The 21,353-nt window shown below is 41.6% G+C and overlaps 1 protein-coding gene across 2 annotated transcripts in view; it reads left to right on the forward strand.

The window, feature by feature from the left end:
• Positions 1-979: 979 nt before the first annotated feature.
• The window catches only part of SYNGR1 (synaptogyrin 1), a 33,170-nt gene continuing 12,796 nt past the window's right edge, over positions 980-21,353 (forward strand). For both annotated transcript variants that reach the window (XM_063426389.1, XM_063426390.1), the window contains exon 1: positions 980-1,529. In XM_063426389.1, coding sequence (XP_063282459.1) covers positions 1,431-1,529 — 99 coding nt within the window. In that variant the 5' untranslated portion in view covers positions 980-1,430. The remainder of the gene's footprint in view (positions 1,530-21,353) is intronic.

The following is a 21,353-nucleotide window of genomic DNA, read 5'->3' on the forward strand; positions in this document are numbered from 1 at the left end:
AGACACTGCCCCCCAAAGAGATGCATCGAGGCAATGCATCTTTATGAGGAGCTACTGATTGGTACAGTGTGACAAAGGTGATGCATTTCCATTAGTTCCCTAGTGCTTCCCTTTAGGGAAGCGTTGGCTTATCTCTAATGATAATCTCAGCATGGTAGCAGTGATGGCCATGGTGAGAGAGGCACACTAGGGGGCTAAATGTAAGTAAATCTCTTTATTTTATAATTTCTGGGGGAGGGGACATACATCTAAGAATAGGATAAAATACTGTGACTTTAGGAATACGTTGGATTTCCTAATAGGAGTGTTCCTTTAATTACATGCCTAAAAATAGAAAATCAAAAAAGAAAGTATATACTTATATAAAGTAAAAAAACAAAACAACCCTCCCCCTCTGACATAGGTTCCATTTAACCCCTTAAGGACCAAACTTCTGGAATAAAAGGGAATCATGACATGTCACGTGTCCTTAAGGGGTTAAGATAATCATTGCCAATTAACCAAATTTAAAACTGAATATAAATAATGAACTACGAATGAATCTCTAAAACCACATGCATGATCCCATCAACACATTAGTTAATGGAAGGCAGGCTCATTGCCACTATATGTTAAATTCCCTCACTCAGTCAATCATATGACTATTAGTAAACCACTGATTTGTCACAGCAGCTAGCTAATATAGCTTTGAATGCTCGCCATAAAACCACAGTACATGTTCGCAAATTACATTTTAACCTATAATTTATCTTTAAAAAAAAATACATTCACTGAAATTGATCTTATTTGAGCAATGATACACATTGCAATAGAAATACTCCAAAAAATTCACATTGAATCCATGCAGCCTCCGCGCCATCTTTTTTTTTTTTTTTTTCCTTACACGGTTGTCATGGAGATAAGTCGCTGTCCGAATCCAAGCAGCCAGTTGCTCTGGTCACATGCTTCTAATAGAAAGTGGCAGCTGGGAAGGCGAAGCTGCTCAGTGCGCATGCGCAGGGCTCTGCTACAGACACAGCAATAGCCTATAGCTGCCGCACTGACACTGATCAAGGGTTTGGCTGCATTTTCTTATCAGCGGCTTCCACCGCATCATTTTTACACTCAGCTGCCTCCCCCTTCCCTCCTATCTAACATATCTCATGCCCCAGCATTTAGCCCTCCTTTTGCCCCCTATTCATCCCACCTAGAACGCTCATATTGCAAACATTCTATTATAGCAAGGTATATTTCCCTGCAACCCTAACCCACTCTAACATTGTATTCTGGTCCTGCATTGCACAGCTGCATATAAAGACATCCCATGTCCTTGAGCTGTGCAGCCATTATCTGATCAGGTGCTTTCCTTACAGCCAGAACCACTACAAGGGCATCTATAGTGTTAGGTGGATTTGCCCCTACAGTCAAAAGGGGTTCACAAAGCTAAAAGGATGGAGGGAGGTGCTTATGGAGCTGGTAAGGCTGGGGGAGCCTTTGACCCTCAGACATTCATTAGACAACCTCATACAATCCTTCGGATGATATCCTGGGTAAGTCAGTATTTTAATTAACTACTGCCATCTCCAACTGCTGGGAGAATTGCTGCAAGATATAATGGCATCTCCCTTTAATTTGTATTTGTTTTATTAGGTGTTGAGACCTTCCGATCCCTCTGCATGTGGTCACACTGTATTTTGTAGCATAATGTTGCATGGTGTGGTAGTTTAGTGTAATAAGAGACCTGTGCAAGTGTATGGATGCTGTCAGGGTTCCTATTAGTAGGAGCCATTGTGTTTCCCCACTCACTGTGTAAACTGCATCTGAATAATATAAGCTAACATGTCATTTATAGAAGGGAGAACAGCATGTAATGGGAAACCCCCACATCCCAGACACTTGAAGTGTTTGTATTTCCCAACATAACAGCTGTTAAAGCTTGCTTGCTTACTTACTAATGAATATACTGTTCTTTTTGGTGTAGTGTTTGTGTGCTCATTATTTTATTTATATATATATATATGTACGTTTAAAACATGGCTTTTTTTGAAAAATGCTAACAAAAACACAATAATGATGCCTGTTTGGGAGGTGTCCATTTAATTGAAGAATCTAGAATTTGTGGCTTTTTGAATTTTCACTGGCATCACATGTGATTTCGTCTTGTATACAATTACAACCACACATTATACTACATTTTCATACCCTTGATTTTGAATTCATCTCTAACTCCAAGTGATTCACACATTCGTGAACCACTCTAATAAAATACATTTTCAGGAATAGGTGGAGGCTATTACTAAAAAAAACAACCAAAAAAAAAACACTACAGATGGCTGTAGTAAATATGGGACTAGAAAGAGCCATCCCGTGTTCTGCATCAAATTTTTCAAGACGTTTGACATGGTCTCTCACATGTCCAATTACTAATGTTGAAGAAGTTCCAGTTCTTCTTAGCAGTGTCTGTCCTCCCAATGTAAGTGAGTTTTTTTCATTCTACAAACATGGCAGTCAATCTGGGTGTGTAGATGCATCAATTGGGGTTTAATAGACAGTAACAACTCCCATAAACCACAAGAATTGTGGAAAACGTTTTATGGGAGTTATAGGACAAAATCAGCTGAATGTCTTTTACTCCTGATATAGAGTAATTAGCTATCTATTAACAGCATATCACCCCTATCGTATCAGTTATCTTTAAGAAATATATCTCTTACAGAAATGTATCTGTTTCTTATATTTAGCCAACGTGGTGCTGTACAGGAGGATATACTATCTATATATGTCTCATACAGCAACCACCAAACCATAACTCAATTTTTAGCTGGTCTACAGGGCCCATATATTACCTATATTTTAAATGAACACTCTAAATACCCAAAGCTTGCTGGAGTGCTTTATGTGTAAAGAGTGTGTTGTGGTTTTTTTTTTTTTTTTGTGGTCTGGGTGCCTGGTCCCTCTAGGATTAACCTTTTTTTTTTTATAAACATAGCAGTTTCAGAGAAACTGCTATGTTTTTATAATGGGGTTAATCCAGCCTCCAAATCCTCTAGTCGCTGTCTCACTGACAGCCGCTAGAGGCGCTTGCGTGATTCTCACTGTGAAAATCACAGTGAGAGTGCGTAAATGCTTTCCTATGAGACCGGCTGAATGCGCGCGCAGCTCTTGCCACGCATTCAGCCAAAAGGGAGGATCGGAGGAGGAGAGCTCCCCGCCCGGCGCTGGAATAAAAGGAAGTTTTAACCCTTTACTCTCCCCAGAGCCCGGCGGGAGGGGGTCCCTGAGGATGGGGGCACCCTCAGGGCACTATAGTGCCAGGAAAACGAGTATGTTTTCCTGGCACTATAGTGGTCCTTTAAGCTTTATAATTGGCTTACCGGTCTTGCAGTAGCTCTGTTTTGGCACATTGGGAAGCTTGGAACAACCCATTGAATTATGTATTCTGATTGGCTGTCCTCTTTAAATCTAAAGAGTCATTTACTAAAGTGTGAATTGTTGCGAATACATGTGTTTAAAATTTCAGGCCACAATAGCAGAAATAGGGGGAAACAGTTATGTTCTGATTTTGACTTTTTTGTCCTAAAATCTGAAATTTACTTTGAATTCATGTCGAATTACCAACAATTCAGTTAGTTGAATAACCCTGAATTTTAAACAGGGACTTTTATCTGTCACTGTTGGTGACAATTTGTTTTCCAATTCCAAGATGACCAACAATAACATATAAACTTTTTTTACTTTTTTATTTAAAATGTAAGGTCAAAATAGGAGGTTGGTTTTCAAGACTTGGAATTAAATGTATTTGATTAGACCAACGTTTTCTTCCGTGAAAAGACAGTGTTTACAACAACAAGCCTGCAGGTTACTGACATTAAGCTGTAGCTGTTTTGGTGACTATAGTGTCCCTTTAATTACATTGTTTACATTGCAGCTCTAAGCCTGCCCAATGTGGCTGTCTACAAGACAGCCACTAGAGGGCTTCCGGAATCCAAACTGACTTTTGGTCCGTTATCTGACGCTGGACGTCTTCGTGGACCTCCAGCGTCAGATTTTCCCCACAGGAAAGCATTGAATAATGCTTTCCTATGGGAAGGTCAAATGCGCGTGCGGCCAATGACGTCGGCGGGGGAGGAGCGTGGGCAGAAGGTTTTAACCGCTTCAGCCCTGCAGGAGTGGGGGCGCGAGGGGGAAGGGGACCTATTAACCCTATAGTGCCAGAAAAACTTCTTTGTTTTCCTGGCACTATAGGATTTCTTTAACCCCAGAAGATCATGTTTCCCAACTCATACAGATTCTGGGAGAAGGCATGCACAGCAATTTATAAAAAAAAAAAAAAAGTCTTCCTTGAATAAAGTACAAAGTTACAGAGGTTTAAAAAAAAACAAAAAAAAAAAACAACTAGCTGTTGGTATAGAAGCTGGAAACACGGTATTCCAAAAAACAATATTATTCAATATAATTCAATGCCAAGAATGTACAGAGTGAAATTATGTCTTGCGGTCAGATGTACAGTTCTGGCATTTCAGTCCTGTGACCAGTGTAATGGAAATATAAATATATAAACAAATATTCAATAAAATTGGTTTGGTGTGACAGGTAGACTTGAAGTTTAATAGCAGAAAACCATCCAATCTTTCATTATATTTGCTGCTTCACTTGTATCTTCATATGTTGTTCCAAGCACGCACATGTGTGTCTTCAGAAAGTGCTATGCATGCATGTTCATTAATTGTGTGCATGGAATTATTTTAAACCCAATCCAAGCACTCTTAGGATGTCACTGCTTCACAAATGGGACAGTTAAAGGAACACTCCAGGCACCATAATAAGGAATCAAGTTGTTATGGTGCCCGGAGGTCAGTAGCTCCCCATTTTCAAAATAGTTTGAACAATGTATTTACAATGCTCTCAGCCAATCATCAGTTCCCCTGTCTGAGCGTTCCTGTTTCAATAATCTGAGCAGTGGAAGGACAAGGGGCAGAGCGATTGGATACTGTATTTTGCCATTATACTGATTGTACCCTAATTGTAAGCAGCACCAGGAGCCTCCTGGCACCTTAATAACTTCATTTTAATTACGTTGTTATGATGCATGGGTGTTCCCTAAATGTTTGAAAATGATTTATGACAAATTCAGGTTGACTGTGATTACCATTACAATAAGCTGTAGTGGTATTCGCCTTTTTCTCCTCCCCTCCCCCCATAATTTATTTATTTGCATTATGACATTAACAACATTAAAGTCACATAAACAACTACAGCTTAATGTAGTTGTTCTGGTGAGTATAGTCTGCAGGCATGTTGATGTAAACAGTCTTTTCACGCTCTGCATGGAAACACTGAACTTTCCTCATAGCGATGCATTGATTTAATGCATCTCTATGAGGAGATGCTAAATGGCCAAGCCGGTGTTTGGCCCCGCACTGCCTCTTTTGCGATTTCAGCCAATCAAAAGCTCTAACTATGGAAAGAATTGGATTGGCTAAGATAATCAATTCTGACTTGTCAGCCAAGGAGGTGGATATGGGGCAGGGCCAGCGCCAGCACATGAAAATAAGGTAAGTTTAATTGCCTTTTAAGAGGGGGAGGGCAAGCCACCTAAATGGTGGTTTTGACACTATACAGTCTGGGATACACATTTGTCTTCCTAACCCTATAGTATTTCTTTAACTTTTTAAGTCTTACACTACTGACCAGGACTTAAGCTACTTGCCATAGTAAGCCTGGAGGTTTATTGATCCATTTCCCAGGACTGAGCTTTTTCATTCCCCAATAGCTACTGCCAAGTAGAAATTTAGAGTCCTGATATAAAGAAAATTTTAAACAAAGCATCAATTATCTAATTAATACTGTGTAAAGAAACTATGTAAAAGAGAGGTAAGGAATAATAAGGCATGGGGATCACAAGGAATATAGTTAAAGTAGATTTTTAATCTTTTTATATTCATTATTCTGATTGGTTACTATGTGCACGTTCACATTTTTGTATGGAAAGCGTAGCTGTTCCTCTGCGTTATCCTGTACACTAAGCTAATGTTGGAAAATGTTTGTTGGAGTAGCCTTTTGTAATATAATTCTTTCCATGCATTACCTGTATTGTCATATAAACAAATTATGTAATCCATGCAAGGTTGTTAAAAGATCTATAAAATGCTATTTTAAGTTTACCATTTTGTCCTATGTACATTTTAGCGACTAGTTGGATAATGCTCAGTACCTACACAAAAACAAAAATATGGTAAAATGGGATAATCTTAAAAATGTAATAATAATAAAAAAAAAATCTATGCTAGTTTTTTTTTTCTGGTCTGATGAGACTTGCAGGAGAAGAGCTGTAGTTGATGGGTGTATAAAACGTTATAATATTTTTAGAGCTGCAATAACTAATCAATATAATTATGGAAATGATTGTCAGTGAATCTTATCAATTAGTTGGTCTGCTCATTGCATGGCGCATGTTTAATGTTTGTGTTCTGTTGAGAAACAATATTTTATAATTGCACTTTGAAAAAGCTATACACAAGGGGAGAAACGCGTTGTGCTGATGTGTATAAGATAAGCAGTTGTTTTACATGGATAAAGCTGCTAGGATGTTTAATACAGTTTCTACTGTGACAAGGTGTGTGCTTAAGACATACTTTTGAGTTCTGATGATTAAAGAAGACGAGTGCTGACCCGTTTCACTTTTTAAGCATATGTTCCTTTTTCTAATAACTACTACTACTACTCCCGGCTTATGTGGATTACTTCACCTGTGCAACTCAGATATAGGAGTTATCATTTGGATTGTTTATATAAAATCAGGTGATATGAGTTTGCATGATACAATCCTGAGTTTATTTATAATTAGATTTAGTTGTTTAAATTGATTTGCACAATTATTGTCTGCTTGCCATTGCATTTGCTGATTTTATTTGTACCATATAGATAACTTTGTGTAATGCTTTGTCCTCTTATTGATGTAGAGTAGTCAGCACTTTGGACCCTTTTTCTTTTTTAAATAAATTGTGGTATGTGCCAGCAGATTCAACATCTAAAAGTATGTACCTATTATTTTACGAGAGGGCTTCATATTATTCCCTAATCGTACAGGCTAGTTATTTGTGTGTGTGTGTATAAATATAACAAATTAGCTGCTCAAGATTCTTGTGAAGGGTACCTTACTTTCTCACTAAACGACAGTTACTGTGTGTGTGTGTGTGTGTGTGTGTGTGTGCGCGTGCATGAAAACTTACGACAAAAAGTGGAGCGCTATGCAGACAGGAATTACTTACCCTCTTATACACTACAAATGGGAGATCAAAGTAGCAACACACAAGAAAATAAAAACAAAAAACGTATAGTGCAGATGGTAGCAATCCTAAAAAGTAGAAATATTAGATATACTCAGATGGAGCAGAGCAAAAAAGTATAGGCTCACTTATTTTGGAGTTGCGCCTTTTCAGGTAGCACCCTGGAGAGCCTATACTTTTTGGCTCATCTCCATGTGAGTATATTTAATACTTCTAAATTATTGTTTGTTTGGGATAGCTACCATCTACACTAAATGTTGTTGTCTTTGTTTTTATTTTTTCACTTGTTGCTGCTTTGACCTCCCATTTGTAGTGTATATTGCATTAGGGTAAGAAATTCCTTCCTGCATAGCGTCCCATTTTTTTTTGTTATGTAATATATAGTGATATTTATATAAAATTCAGGTATTTGCAGATTAGCTATATTGTAATATTATTATTTTTTATTCTGATTGTCAAAATAATCTGATGTTTAGTCAATTCTGATCACTGGTATTACTAGTGAGACCTCTGGGTCAATATTTTGGGTCAGTGCCCCACTCTTTTATTTATTTTGTTTCCCTCCTTTTGCAGAAGTCCTTATTGTAATTGCTTTTGGTATGTCAAGGTCACATACAACATGGAAGGCATTAGAGTGACTGGGTTTCCACAGAGACACATCATCTATACTTGCATCATTAGTGGTATAGACCCTTAACTGTATGTTAATTCTCTCTAATCTTTCTTCAGCTCATTCTTAATCACTTCAAATTACCAACATTTTTCACCTTTGCCTCTATGCGACGTTCTTATTTCCCACATGCATCACACAGCCACATGACTTTCAGTCTTTTTCATTAAATCATACTAACCACAATTTACTAAAAGATTGCTAATTAAAAACAGAAAATTGTATAATACGTCTAAGTACAGATGTATGTCCGCATCAAATGGGTTTTATAAGCAATGCATAAGGGGGATGGGCTTCTTTTAAGTTTTTTTTTATTTTATTTTATCTCTAGAATTGCAATTTCTGCCATGTGCTGTCAAACTAGGAAGTACCGGAAACCTCTAAATCAGCGTTTCCCAAATGGTGTTCTGCGGAACCCTAGGATTCCATAAGAACAAAATTGGGGTTCTGCTGCGATTTGCCCATCTGGTGGACCATTAACTTAGGGCCAACCAATGGGTATCGCTGAACAGATACCTGGTAAGGCGCAGTGGCCGTGTCATATGGGATGCCTGTCACTTCCTCCCAGACATAGAGTGGGACGGAGAGAAGGCAAGAGGGGGGGGGGGAGAGATCTGCTGCTGACCTCACACACCAGCAGCCAGCAACTCTCCAAGCAAGCCACGCTCCTTCAGAAAAAAAGGTAAGCTAACAGGAAAGTGGCTGCAACTATATAAACATTATGACCTGTGTCAGTGTGTATCCGCCAGTTTGTAATGTGTATGTATATCTGTGTAAGTTTGTATGTGCAGACATCAAAGCAATCAAACACCAACACAACATGCAAACACAAACATGACATACAAAAACATACCTGAACTCCAATTTCAAATTGATATACAAACACACCCTTCACTTAAACACCAAAACTACATGCAAATGTACATCCACATTTAAAATCCAACACTACACCCAAACATGGCACTGCACGCAAATGCAAACGTTACATACAAACACACCCCTATATTAAAATGCTAAAATTGTGTACAAACAAGAAGCTACAGAAGCACACCTGCTATTAAGTACTATAATCTGTTTACTATCTGTAGAAATGAGTGTGTGTATACATACCAAAAAACAAAATTAGCTTTGCTAATTAAAAAGTTTGTAATATGGCGCCAAAAATTTTCAGGGGGGGTTCCACGATGTTGGTATACTATGTCAAAGAGTTGCACTGGAAACATTAATTGGGAACCCCTGCTCTAAACCAATCCTTGCTGCTAGGTGCCAGAAAGTCCATGGGGTGCAGCCCAAGTGTAAATTCTTTGGCTCCACCCACAAATATTGACTTACAGCCCTCCTAAAACCATCCCTATACTATGCCCCAAGTCCAGACCTAAACCTTTGTTACCTCTAAGATGTACGTGTGTGTGTGCATGCACACCTGTTTTGCCTGCAGTGCTCATAACAAACTGTATATGCACACATGCTATGCCTGGGCCATGGGTGGTAATGTCCTGACCTCAGTAGCAGGGCCTGTGATCACTTATGTGCGCCATGCAGCTCCCTGTATCTTGACCACTTTACCGTAAGAGACCAATATATCTCACAGGAGCACGACCAAACATCACAGAACCATGGGGAGTGCAATAAGGGAGCAGACAATTCACAACTCCTCCTAATGCAGGCAAAGTAAATGGATGGCATGGATGTGGCTGTGGGCATAATACAATGGGGCAATATAGCACAGATATGGGCATATTAACATTGAGGCAGATTGAAATATATGTAGGTGTAATAAAATGGAGGCAAGCTGAAGTATGTGTGAGCAATGTGGCATGTGGGCATCAAATAGCTTTAAATCCTATTTGAATTATCTTACAACCTAGTAATACAGTTTTATTAACCGAGAGAGAGGCCAAGGCCAAAGGTATTTTGATACTATTTCAGGTTTACGCTTGCCCTAGCATTCAGTGCACACAAACTTTATTAACAGAAACCAAGTTTGCAAAACAAAATATTTCTGCACACACAAACTACTAAAAATTAGAAGGAATAATGGACTCAGGGTAACAATGAACTGGCACCAAAATTAGAGGTGAGGCATTTTACGGACCCACTCAGGTCTCTAATCCCTGTCACCTCATCCCCCCCATCTTTTTCAGTGACAAAAAATGGTTTATAAGGGGGGCAATCCCCTTTTTGCTCATAGTTGTGATTGTGCAATAAAACTGACAATACAAATACTTTTTTTTATTATATAACTAGGCAGGAAATGGAGCTTGGCGGGGTCTACTGTATTTAGTTAATTTGCCACAAATCATTTGGTAACTGGAAAAACTATGAATTGGTTTTTGGAGAGTAGCTTTATGTACGCAATTTGTGTTGGTACTCAAGTCTGCGGATGTTGTTCAGCTACTGTATATGCTTCTCTTATAGAACGCTATTAGAGCGCTTGTACACGTTCTTTGGAATGAATGAATAAATGAATGGAGACTAGATGAGGTAGCTGTTTGCAAAATAACCTACGCAAGGGCCTTAAATGGTTACGGTGGTGAAGGTCCTGCTTAAAGCTACTAAACACGTCATCTAATTCTCTGTGTACCCTGATAGTAAAAAAAAAAAAAAAAACTTGGCGTTTGTCATGAATCATAGCCCAGATGTATTCATTATGTATTGCAATACTCCCACATTCCCATTGATGTGCTGCGATTCACATATCAACAAGCACACTAGAACACGTAGATTGACACTTTCCACATTAGTTGTCGTATCTCACTATGCACATACACAGTCTGAATTGAGAATAATGTACCGTGTATGCATGTACATTTACATGATCTTGCGTGATCTCGTTTTTGGGAAAAGGTCAGGAGAGTGACCAGAAAGGGTATGCAAGAAATGTGAAATGAAGAACAGAATGGGGATTAAAACAAAAGGGTAATGAGAAGGAGGGATTAACACAGCAGTAAAGAGCAGTGACCATCTGGCTTTACAGCAGACATCAACTGAAGCTGCGATGAGGCTCTACAGTGTTTCCCATCACTCATACACTCCATTCGGTGACGATCTGATCCCATCTGATTGGACCATAACTAACTCTTCAAATTCTGTTTAAATTATTTATTTGTTTCACCCACAACTGGCTTGATGAAATGTTACAGTAAACTGAATAATGACATGTGATTTGTAAGTATGTAAATTTAGATGCTGCAAGTTTCAAGCATTCTACTTACTTTGGATGCTGCTCATTAAAGGACCACTATAGGCACCCAGACCACTTCAGCTTAATGAAGTGGTCTGGGTGCCAGGTCCAGCTAGGTTTAACCCTTTTTGCTGTAAACATAGCAGTTTCAGAGAAACTGCTATCTTTACATTATGGTTAATCCAGCCTCTAGTCGCTGTCTCACTGACAGCCGCTAGAGGCGCTTCCGCGCTTCTCACTGTGATTTTCACAGTGAGAAGACGCCAGCATGCGCATTCAGCCGATGACGGAAAAAGAGGGAGGAGATTCCCCAGCGCTGAGAGAGCCCGGCGGGGGAAAAAAGGTAAGGGATTAACCCCTTCCTCCCCCTTCAGCGCCACGGGAGTGGGACCCTGAGGGTGGGGGCCACCCTCAGGGCACTATAGTGCCAGGAAAACAAGTGTTTTCCTGGCACTATAGTGGTACTTTAATTAGTGCTCAACAGGCACTGTTATTATGTTAAGGGGTACTATAGTGCCAGGAATACAAAACTATAGTCCTGCCACTATAGGTCCCTCGGCGATGGATTGCGGCTCCCCCTCCTCCGACGTTTCTCGACAAGCAGGCGCAAATGTGCATGCGCGGCAAGTGCAACTCGCGCATTAGGCCTCCCCATAGGATAGCATTGAATCAATGCTTTTTTTATGGGGAAATAGCGGACGCTGGATGTCTTTCTGCAAAGCGCAAGGACGTCCAGTGTCCGTTAGACAACCACTGGAGGCAGACTTAGTGCTGCAATGTAAAAAATAGGTAAACTGTACCCAGACCGTTTTTAAAATTAATTATGAATTTACTTTGAATTCTTGACTTATGGTGTGTTGTTGCGCTATTTAAAAAAACAAACCAACAAAAAAAAAAATCTTTGTTTGGCTAATAAGCCAAGGGGGTATTTTGGTTTGTATAGAGGCATATCAGCATGGTGCACATGATTGCTGCACTGGCACGCACTTTGGTAAACTAGCATGTAAATGTGTTGATTTCTGTTCCCTTTAAGGAGATTTGGAAGCTTACCTCTGTGGTCTTTGAGAAGCACAACCGCAAAGAAATATCCCAGTATGACACACTATTCACACATAAAGCACTTCAGCAAGCTAAAGTGCTTTACGGGTCTGGAGTGTCCCTTTAACTCCCCAAGGTAAACAATACAATGTCTGCAAAACTGCAATGTTTTACCTTTAATGTTTAAAATGACCGAAGAACTGCACCCAGGCTACTTCATTGAGGTGAAGTAGCCTTGGTGACTATAGTGGCCCTTTAAGTCCACCTCTAGTGGCAGCCTTCCTAAATAAAGAACCCAGTCTGCAAATTAAATGCTGCTGAAAGGAGCAGGGCATTTCGCCACGCATGCGCACATCCAAACCATTGCTTCTCTATGAAGATTGGTGCAAGATTGTAAACGCGCCAGTCGGCATGCTGACGTCTTAAAAGGTGAAGTCAAAGGCCTGGAACTTTATTTTTGTTTTTTTGTTTTTTGTTTTTTTTCCTAATGCAAAGTGGACGGACAGAAAGGGACCTATAGTCCAAAAAGAACAATTATATATAGACAATAGGTTCCCTTTTTAATTGTCAATATTGTTTGTTTATATTCCTCATGTACTATTTCTCTATCCTACCATAATATTGTATCTGTTTACTGAATTGAAAAAGAAGAAACAATGTTTAAACATTTATTGAAAATAAAAAGGAGTCACTGGCTAAACATGTTTTGCATAAACATCAAATGTAGCCTTCAGTATCATAATTTCCTGTCGGTCACATGCCATCTTAATGCAGTTTTCTGCAATTTGATTAGAGTAGATAATGTGACAGATGCCTTGTGATTCTCAGGAGATCCTTAGCTCTGCTGAGGCTTTGTTCCCATTTAACCCATTCCAACTAAAGTTCAGAAACGAGGAAAAAAAATTCTTGGTTATTTTATGTAGTCTGCCCTTTCTTTTGAAAAAAAGTAATTTTTTTTTTTACTTGTGTAAGAGAGACCCTGCTGGATGTCCCCTTCTGTAGCTACAACACACAGGGATTTTTATTTAATCTTTTTACATTTGTGTTTAATTTATTTTCTTTGTGTGTGAATGTTTATAACTTTTTTTTTTATATATCTTTTTTTTCAAGTAAATGTCTGCTGCCTGCAGGGGAGGGCTGGCAGCCTTAGGCCTGGGGGGCAAAACCAGTCAAGTGGCCCATTGCGCCACCAAATCAGTTCACCATCCATGCCCACCTTTTCCTGGTTTTACAACGGATATTGATGTTATTCTAATCAGTAGCTCTTTGCCATACCCGCTCCTTCACGGCTCTGACTTTCAATGTTGTCAGAGCACAGGCTGAGAATCTCTGAGCCTGTGCTCTGACTCACTAACTGAGCGCCGGAACCACGAGGGAGAGGATATGATCTGACTGCACCTACTGCTGGTGCGCACCAGTGGACCACCAGCGAATTGTTTAAATTAAATATGCTGGTGTACCAAACTTGTGAGCTGTGTTGGCCGCCCGGTGCCTCTGTTGTCATGGCACCCTGCGTGACCGCACAGCTTGCCCACCCCAATGGCTGGCCCTGCTGACACACACTGACATTACTACTTAGACATCCCTCAATATTAATACAGACATCAGAGTAAACACCAATAAACTGTGGAAACAGAGCTGATCCCCCCAAATTTATAAAGGTTTGCTTAGAGGATTTATTGTAAGATTAAATCATGCCTCCTCCTCTCTCTCCCCCATGCGCTGCTCTGTAGGCTGGGAGAAAGTGAAGAGTACTCACAGTCTCCCAGCACAACGCCACCTGTGGCTGCATGGGGAACAGCTGTTTAATGTAATGCTTGCAGGACGGCCAGCTGCCGCAGAACCTCTTTGTTTCCGTCTCTGCAAAGGGCTCCAGGCACTGCTTGTTGTGAGTGTGAGCCACTGTAAATTAGGGGCAGGGGGCAGAGGGCATTTGCACTGCGGTCAAGACGGGTCTGGGCAGGAGGAGAGTGCAGTGCAATCAGTGCACTCCCCTCCTGTGGGTCACCAGTAGACTGGTGCACCTTCCCAGGATCAGAGCCGGTGCAAGGATTTTTGCCGCCCTAGACAAAATATAAATTTGCCGCCCCCCCATGTGACATCACAATGCCCCACCCATATGATCTGCCATATGAACTAACGCCAGTGCTGCACACAGTGTGTGTTTACATTAAAAAGCCTGCAGGGACCAGCTATAGACACCAGAACCACTTCATTAAGCTATAGTGTCCCTTTAATGTGAGGTAAATTATAGATTAGTGTCACTAATAATATACTAGATTGCCTACTTACAATTAGATGAGGGTGATGATGGGCTGCAGTTTGGCTCCACTGGTCTGGTGTAGAACAGGATCTCTGGAGGCTGTTTGCAACTGTGATCACAAAATTCAATGTTCTGGGAGAATTGGAAGCAGCTCCATTTTTTGGGGGCCTCTTACACAGCTCAAGGTCTGGGTCCCAGGGCCTGACGGTGGGTATGCCCATAAGGCCCACTCATAAGTCCACTTATATGTTCCACCCACCCATGAGTTCGCTCACCGGGAGTGGAGTGTGTAGGGGATGTGTTATGTGTTATTGTAGAGGATCTAATATGTGTGCTTCTGGTATGTAGTGTATAGGGATACCAGTTTGTGCAGGTGATGCAGTGTGTTTGTGTGTAGTGGAAGCAGTGTGTATTTGTGTATAAGGGATGTATTATGTGTTTCTGGTTGTGTGTAAGGTTGTGTGTAAGACTCTAGCGGTCTCTTCTCACACTCACTCACCCACCCTCCCTGTGCTCTTCTCATCCCCCCTTCACCCTCCCTGTGTTCTTCTCACTCCTTCCTCTGTGTGTTCTCCTCACCCCCCCCTGTGTTCTTATTACCCCCCTCCTCCCTGTGTTCTTCTTACTCCCCCCCCTTGTTCTTCTTACCCCCCCCCCCTTGTTCTTCTTACCCCCTTCTTCTTATTACTCCCCCCTTCTTCTTACCCCCCTTCTTCTTCTTCTTACTTCTTCTAACCTCCAAAGTGCCGTTTGCAAGTTGCATGTGACTGTACAGTAATCGAGAAAGCGCAGAGTATACATGGGCACGTACACAATTTCTCTGTAGGTGCCACAGTGTGCCCAAGCATCATAGGATAACTTTAGGAGTGTGGCATGAGTTGGCAATGTGCGCTATTGGAACCAAGCACACATTTAGTGCACATCTCCAGTGAATACCTCCGTGCTTCCAATCCCACATGGTGCAGGCATGACTCCCTTTTTATTTTTTTATTTTTTTACCAGTGTGTAGTTTGTGTGTGTTATTTAATTAACATATATATATATATATATATATATATATATATATATATATATATATATATATATATATATATATATATATAACCAAGGCCTTTTGATTTCAGATCACCCAGAGTCTTTCTAATGTTTTGTAGCATCTGCAGCACTCCATGAAAGCAGAGGACCAGTCACTTTGTGATCTGACAGCAGAAAAGTGCAGTGTCACCAAGTCAATGTTCCTGCTGGTAGCACTGGTTTCCATGGTGACTGCTACACTTAGGCCACTTTTTATATCTCCTTATGTACCTGCTGTGTTTAGATATTTTTTGTCTGTCATAATGTATGTTATTTCTCCTTGTTAATAATTTTATCAAATTTTTTTTTTAATGTACGCAACAGCTTGAAAATGCATAGACTGGCAGATGTTCTCTATAAAATAAATTACTTATCCCTGTTTGCGTTCAGTGTCTGACAAAGGAAAGCAACTAGCTCAAATTATTTCTTTATTTGCGATTATGTGGACGCAAAGAGACTCTGGTCCAGCTCCATTTGGTGGTCACAAAAATGTCCAGTAGAGGTCTCAGAGCAAGCAGTAGTTTGACCTATACCCAGGTCTTTGTGATGCCAAAGCAGGGTGGTCGAAGGGTTAACTGCTGTGAAACCTCCAAAACAATTTAAATGACTGTTCATCTACTATGGTGTGCTAGACCTTTCCTCTGAATTTGTGTTGGTTCCAGAGATCCAAAATAGGAGCAAAGAAATTCGAATCCACCATTCACATCTTCTGTAATGTGAGTGCTTTGTTGTTGTGGCAAGGTAAAACCCAAGCACGTATAGAATTCCTGCATGTCCAATTTGTGACCAGACAGCAGAACTTGTTATGGATTAATACATAAATCTAAAACCAGCTACTCTATTTTTTTTTTTTTAATTCTGACAATGTGCTAGCAATGAAAAATTAGACTACTTTTTATACACGAGAACGGTTCTTTAAATATCTATGCATTCAATGAATATGTCAGCATAAGTAAAGGAATATGACTTGAGTGGTTATGGGGCACATTAAGAGCAGTGAGCTAAGAAAAGAGCTGTGCCTTGTTTATACATTGTGAAGAATTGGGGGTGGTAAAGATGTAACGAGAAAGAGGTGGATGGGAGTGGAGTAACCCAAATCAGAAGACTCGCTAGAGGGGGGGAAACGATAATTAAAATGTATGTATAAGTAAAGAGTCATGCGTTATGGCAAGGGTGATATAACTCTGCTGGTAACCATTTGCTTGACAACAAAAGTGTTGGGGAGAGAGACGACATGCACTACCATTATCACAAGGACAAATAGCACACTTCCAGGGCAGGCATATATACTTGTAGCAAAAAAAAGTTGGAATGTGTGGAACTGTGGCATAAGGATAAATTATAGATCACATATATTCCTTATGAACAGTGATGTATGGAATTTAGACAAATAAACCCATACACCAGAATAAGATGAAGGGTCATCCTGGTATGGGAAGAGTCTGGTTTATGTATTTATGGTAGCATCCATTGTTTTGTATGACCTCCAAGACTTCTTATGGCAGCCTCCACAGTTCTGACCTATTACTGCAGGATAAAACAAAGTGAGACAGAATAGTGTATCTGGAATTGGTTTGTGTGTTGTGTTTTTTTTTTTTTATTTTGTTTTAATTCATATTCATAAAAATGTTAAAGGTTTTGTGAATACTCAACCATCATAATGGTGAGGTCTATTAGTCAAGCTAGCTAAGACTAAGACATCCTTTACATGGATACAATTATAAAATCTGTCTTAAACAGGTTATGAGCTGTTTTAAATTGTAAATTAGCCATTTGGCCCTTTATTAAAGGGACACTATAATCACTAGAACAACTTAAGGTTAATGAGGCAGTTTTGGAGTATAGATCATGCCCCTGCTGTCTCACTGCTCAATTATCTGTCATTTAGGAGTTCAATTATTGTTTATACAGCTCTAGGCACACCTCCCTGCATGTGACTAGACAGGATGTGTTTAGGAAGGCTGTGTAAGAGTCATCTAATGTTTGCATGTCCTTTAATACAAATACTGTTTGTTTTAGAATTACCAGATTTTACTAATTACATGACGTAAAGTCATGATTTTATAAAGGACACGGAGGCGAATATTATGCTTATCTCTTTCTTTATTATACCTCAGCAGCAAAGAGAAGGTATAAGATATTCATAGAAAAAAACTTCAATAAGAACAGGATCTCAAAGGGTTAACATAACATTCCACCCTTAACCAATAGGAACAGTCCTCTTGTCCATAACCACCCATGTGACCTTTCCTCTCCCTCTTTCTTTGGTCATGCCGAAGCTGGATCATCATAACTTGAGAAGAACAATTTGGAAACTTTATCCCTTGTAACGAACACTTCTATGCAACTGGACTGTAGAAGTTATCCGTTTGAACTGTGCTGACAACTGGTCATCTGAAGGTTTCGATATTAGATCTTCAAGCTGAAATGGGATAGAGAAAAGAGGTGGTAAAATATGGTCTCGCAACTGTTTGCCACATTGGTATTGTTTAACTCTATGTATTCGTTATCTGTACAGATTAACTTGCCCGTAGTATGTGCTATGGTATGTAATAAACTTATGGTACATAATCGACTCGTATTTAGACAAACTCAACCTTACCTGCAATGTCAGGATATATCGGGTGGGCATACAATTCTGTCTTACAATTGTTGAAATTACATACTTACCGGGTGGGCGAATATTCGCCTCCGTGTCCTTTATAAAATCATGACTTTACGTCATGTAATTAGTAAAATCTGGTAATTTTATTAAAGGACACGGAGGCTCATATTATGCTAGTTCAAAGCTGTGCAATGACTGTCGATGATATGTGGTCTGTAGGGTGAAAATAGTAATCCTTAAAGGTGGACTCACGGGACCAATCCGCTGTCCGCAATAGGTCTTCCAACCTGCCTCCCAAAGTGAACGCTTTGGACGCCATAGCTCCCCTGGTGGAGTGTGCGCCATATATGGACGTGTCTATATTAGCGGTGGTCATTATCCACTTCACCCATCGGGCTATTGTTACTGAGGATACTGGTTGGTGTGGCGTGTTGATGGCCAAAAACAGTTCGTGGTGTCTCGGATTTCTAAATGCCTGTGTCCGTTTTTCGTATTCCTTCAGGCAGGCTATTGGACATAGGTTTACGTTATGAGGGAATGCAGGGTATGATATTGATGAAATCGTTGTTTTGGTACGTCTGGATATGTTGAATGTTACTCCCGTTGGGGTGAACGAGCGTGCATCAACGTCTAGTGCCCGAACATCCGAAACTCGTTTGCATGAGATCAGGCAGAAGAGCATGGCCAGTTTTGCTGATAGTTGTTTCAGTGTGAGAGAAGAGTTCTGTGGCCATCTTTCTAATAAGTTTAAGACTAGGTTCACGTCCCACACTGATGTGTATCGGGGTTGTGGGGGTCTGGAAAATCGAACCCCACGTAGGAGTCTGCACACCAGTAGGTGTTTGCCCGCTGGGGATCCTTCCCAGCCTTTGTGTCCAGCGGAGATCGCTGATCTGTAAACGTTGATCGTCCGATACGCCAGGCCTTGGTCGTATAGGAGTGTGAGGAAACGTAACATATAATTCACAGAGGCACATACGGGATCCACTTGTTGTTCCATGCACCAACCACTCCAGGCGTTCCAGGCCGTACTGTAGGATCTCCGTGTTCCTGGAGCCCAGGCTCCCGCCAGTAGTTCGAGAGTCGTCTGTGGAACATCTGGTATGACCCAGGGTCCCCTGAGAGGAGCCACGCTAGCAATTTGAGTTGACCCTGCATCACCAGTGGATGTGGATTCCCTTCGGGATCTGAAAGGAGGTGTAGATGCTCTGGTAGCAATCTGGGAACATCTATGGACATCTCCATGAGTGAAGGGAACCAAGGCTGTGTTGTCCAGAATGGTGTTATGAGGACCATGGACGACCGCGAGCGGTCGAGGTGTACCAATGTTCGTGCCAGTAGAGCGAATGGGGGGAAAGCGTATAGTCTTCTGACCGGCCATGGATGTAGGAATGCATCCGTAGCTACTGCTTCTGGGTCCGGTCTCCAACTGAAGAATTTCGGAAGTTGAGTATTCAATCTCGACGCGAACAGGTCCATGTACATCGGGCCCCATAATGTCTGAAGTTTTAAGAACGTTGCGCGGTTCAGGTGCCAATCGCTGGCATCCCGTAGGTATCTGGAGTTCCAGTCTGCTACGGTGTTCGAAAGTCCCGGAATGTATTCGGCTTGAACCGATATGTTGCGTTCCAAACAAAATTGCCAGAAGTCTGTGGCTAAGTCTGCCAGGATTTTGGATCTGGTGCCGCCGAGGCGGTTGATGTATTGGACTGCTGATATGTTGTCCATCCGCAGAATGATGGAGCAGTGCGTTTTGGGGCCCAGGAGGCTCTTCAGCGCGAAAGAGCCTGCCATAAGTTCCAGGCTGTTGATGTGTAGTGCCTTTTCCGGTTGGGACCATCTTCCTCCTGTGGAGATAGGACCACAACGCGCTCCCCAGCCCCGCGTGCTGGCATCGGATTCTATTATGCAATCTGGGGTGGTGCCGAAGATTGCTCTGCCATTCCATGCTTCCATGTGCTGGAGCCACCACCTGAGCTCCTCTTTGGCTGTGCGATCGAGTGGCACGGAGTCTGAATAGGAGTGACCCGATTGTAGTTGTGCTGTTTTCAGTCTCTGCAGGGCTCTGTAATGTAGGGGGCCCGGGAAGATTGCCTGTATGGAGGCTGAAAGGAGTCCGATTATTCTGGCTAGTTGTCTCACGGTGAGCGTTGGACGAGCCAGTGTTCTGCGAATCTCCTTCTTGATAGTCTTGATCTTTGAAGGTGGTAGGCTTAGGGTCCCTTGGACTGCCTCTATAGTGAATCCTAGGAATTCCATGGACTGGGAGGGGATTAAAACTGATTTCTCCCAGTTGATTAGGAATCCCAGGTTGTGAAGGAGGGATAGTGCCCAGGATAGATGTTGTTGAAGTATAAGGGCATCCTGCGCCATGATCAGCATATCGTCCAGATATATGATCATGCGCACCCCTCTGCTGCGCAGCAGTGCCACTACCGGTTTTAGCAGTTTTGTAAAGCACCATGGTGCTGACGAGAGGCCAAATGGTAGGCAGCGGAACCTCCATGTCTGGTGGTTCCATATAAACTGGAGGAGGTGGTGACACTCCTCTGCGATGGGGATGGTGAGGTAGGCATCTTGGAGGTCCAGTTTGACCATCCAATCCCCCAGCCGGAGAAGGTCTCGTAGGCAATGGATCCCTTCCATTTTGAAGTGGTGGTATCGTACGAATGTATTGAGAGGGCGTAGGTTGATCACCGGCCTCACGCCGCCGCCCTTTTTGGGAACCAAGAACAGGTTGCTCAGGAAGCCTGGGGAGTGAGGCGCGACCTGGTAGATCGCGCCCTTCTCCGTCAGTGTTTCGATTTCCTTCGACACTAGTTCCCTGTCTTGGGGGGCAAACACCATCCGCCTTGGTATAGTGTATTGTATCGGGTTTTGCACAAACTCTATGTGGTACCCTAGCACTGTGTTGAGGATCCAGGGATCGGACGTGAGTCTTTGCCATGCCCCGAAAAATTGGGATAATCTGCCTCCCACATGTGTTATACCAGAATAAGGTAGGGGAAGGGTACTTACCATAAGGCCGTCGGCCGTATGTGGCACCTCTGTGTCCTCTGGACTGCCATGATCTGCCCCTGACAGGAAAGAAGGGTGTAGGATTCCTGACTTCTGTCTGTGGGAACCTGGATGCAGTGGAGCCTCGGTAGCCCCGGTAGGAGCCCCGTGAAGAGCGGCTGGACAGACGGCCCCGATGTCTGCCAGCCCCCCCAAAAACCTTTGGGGAGAACACTCGTTTGAGATTTGTTTGC

The sequence above is a fragment of the Pelobates fuscus genome, chromosome 7, assembly GCF_036172605.1.
Source record: "Pelobates fuscus isolate aPelFus1 chromosome 7, aPelFus1.pri, whole genome shotgun sequence".
Taxonomy (NCBI): Eukaryota; Metazoa; Chordata; class Amphibia; order Anura; family Pelobatidae; genus Pelobates; species Pelobates fuscus.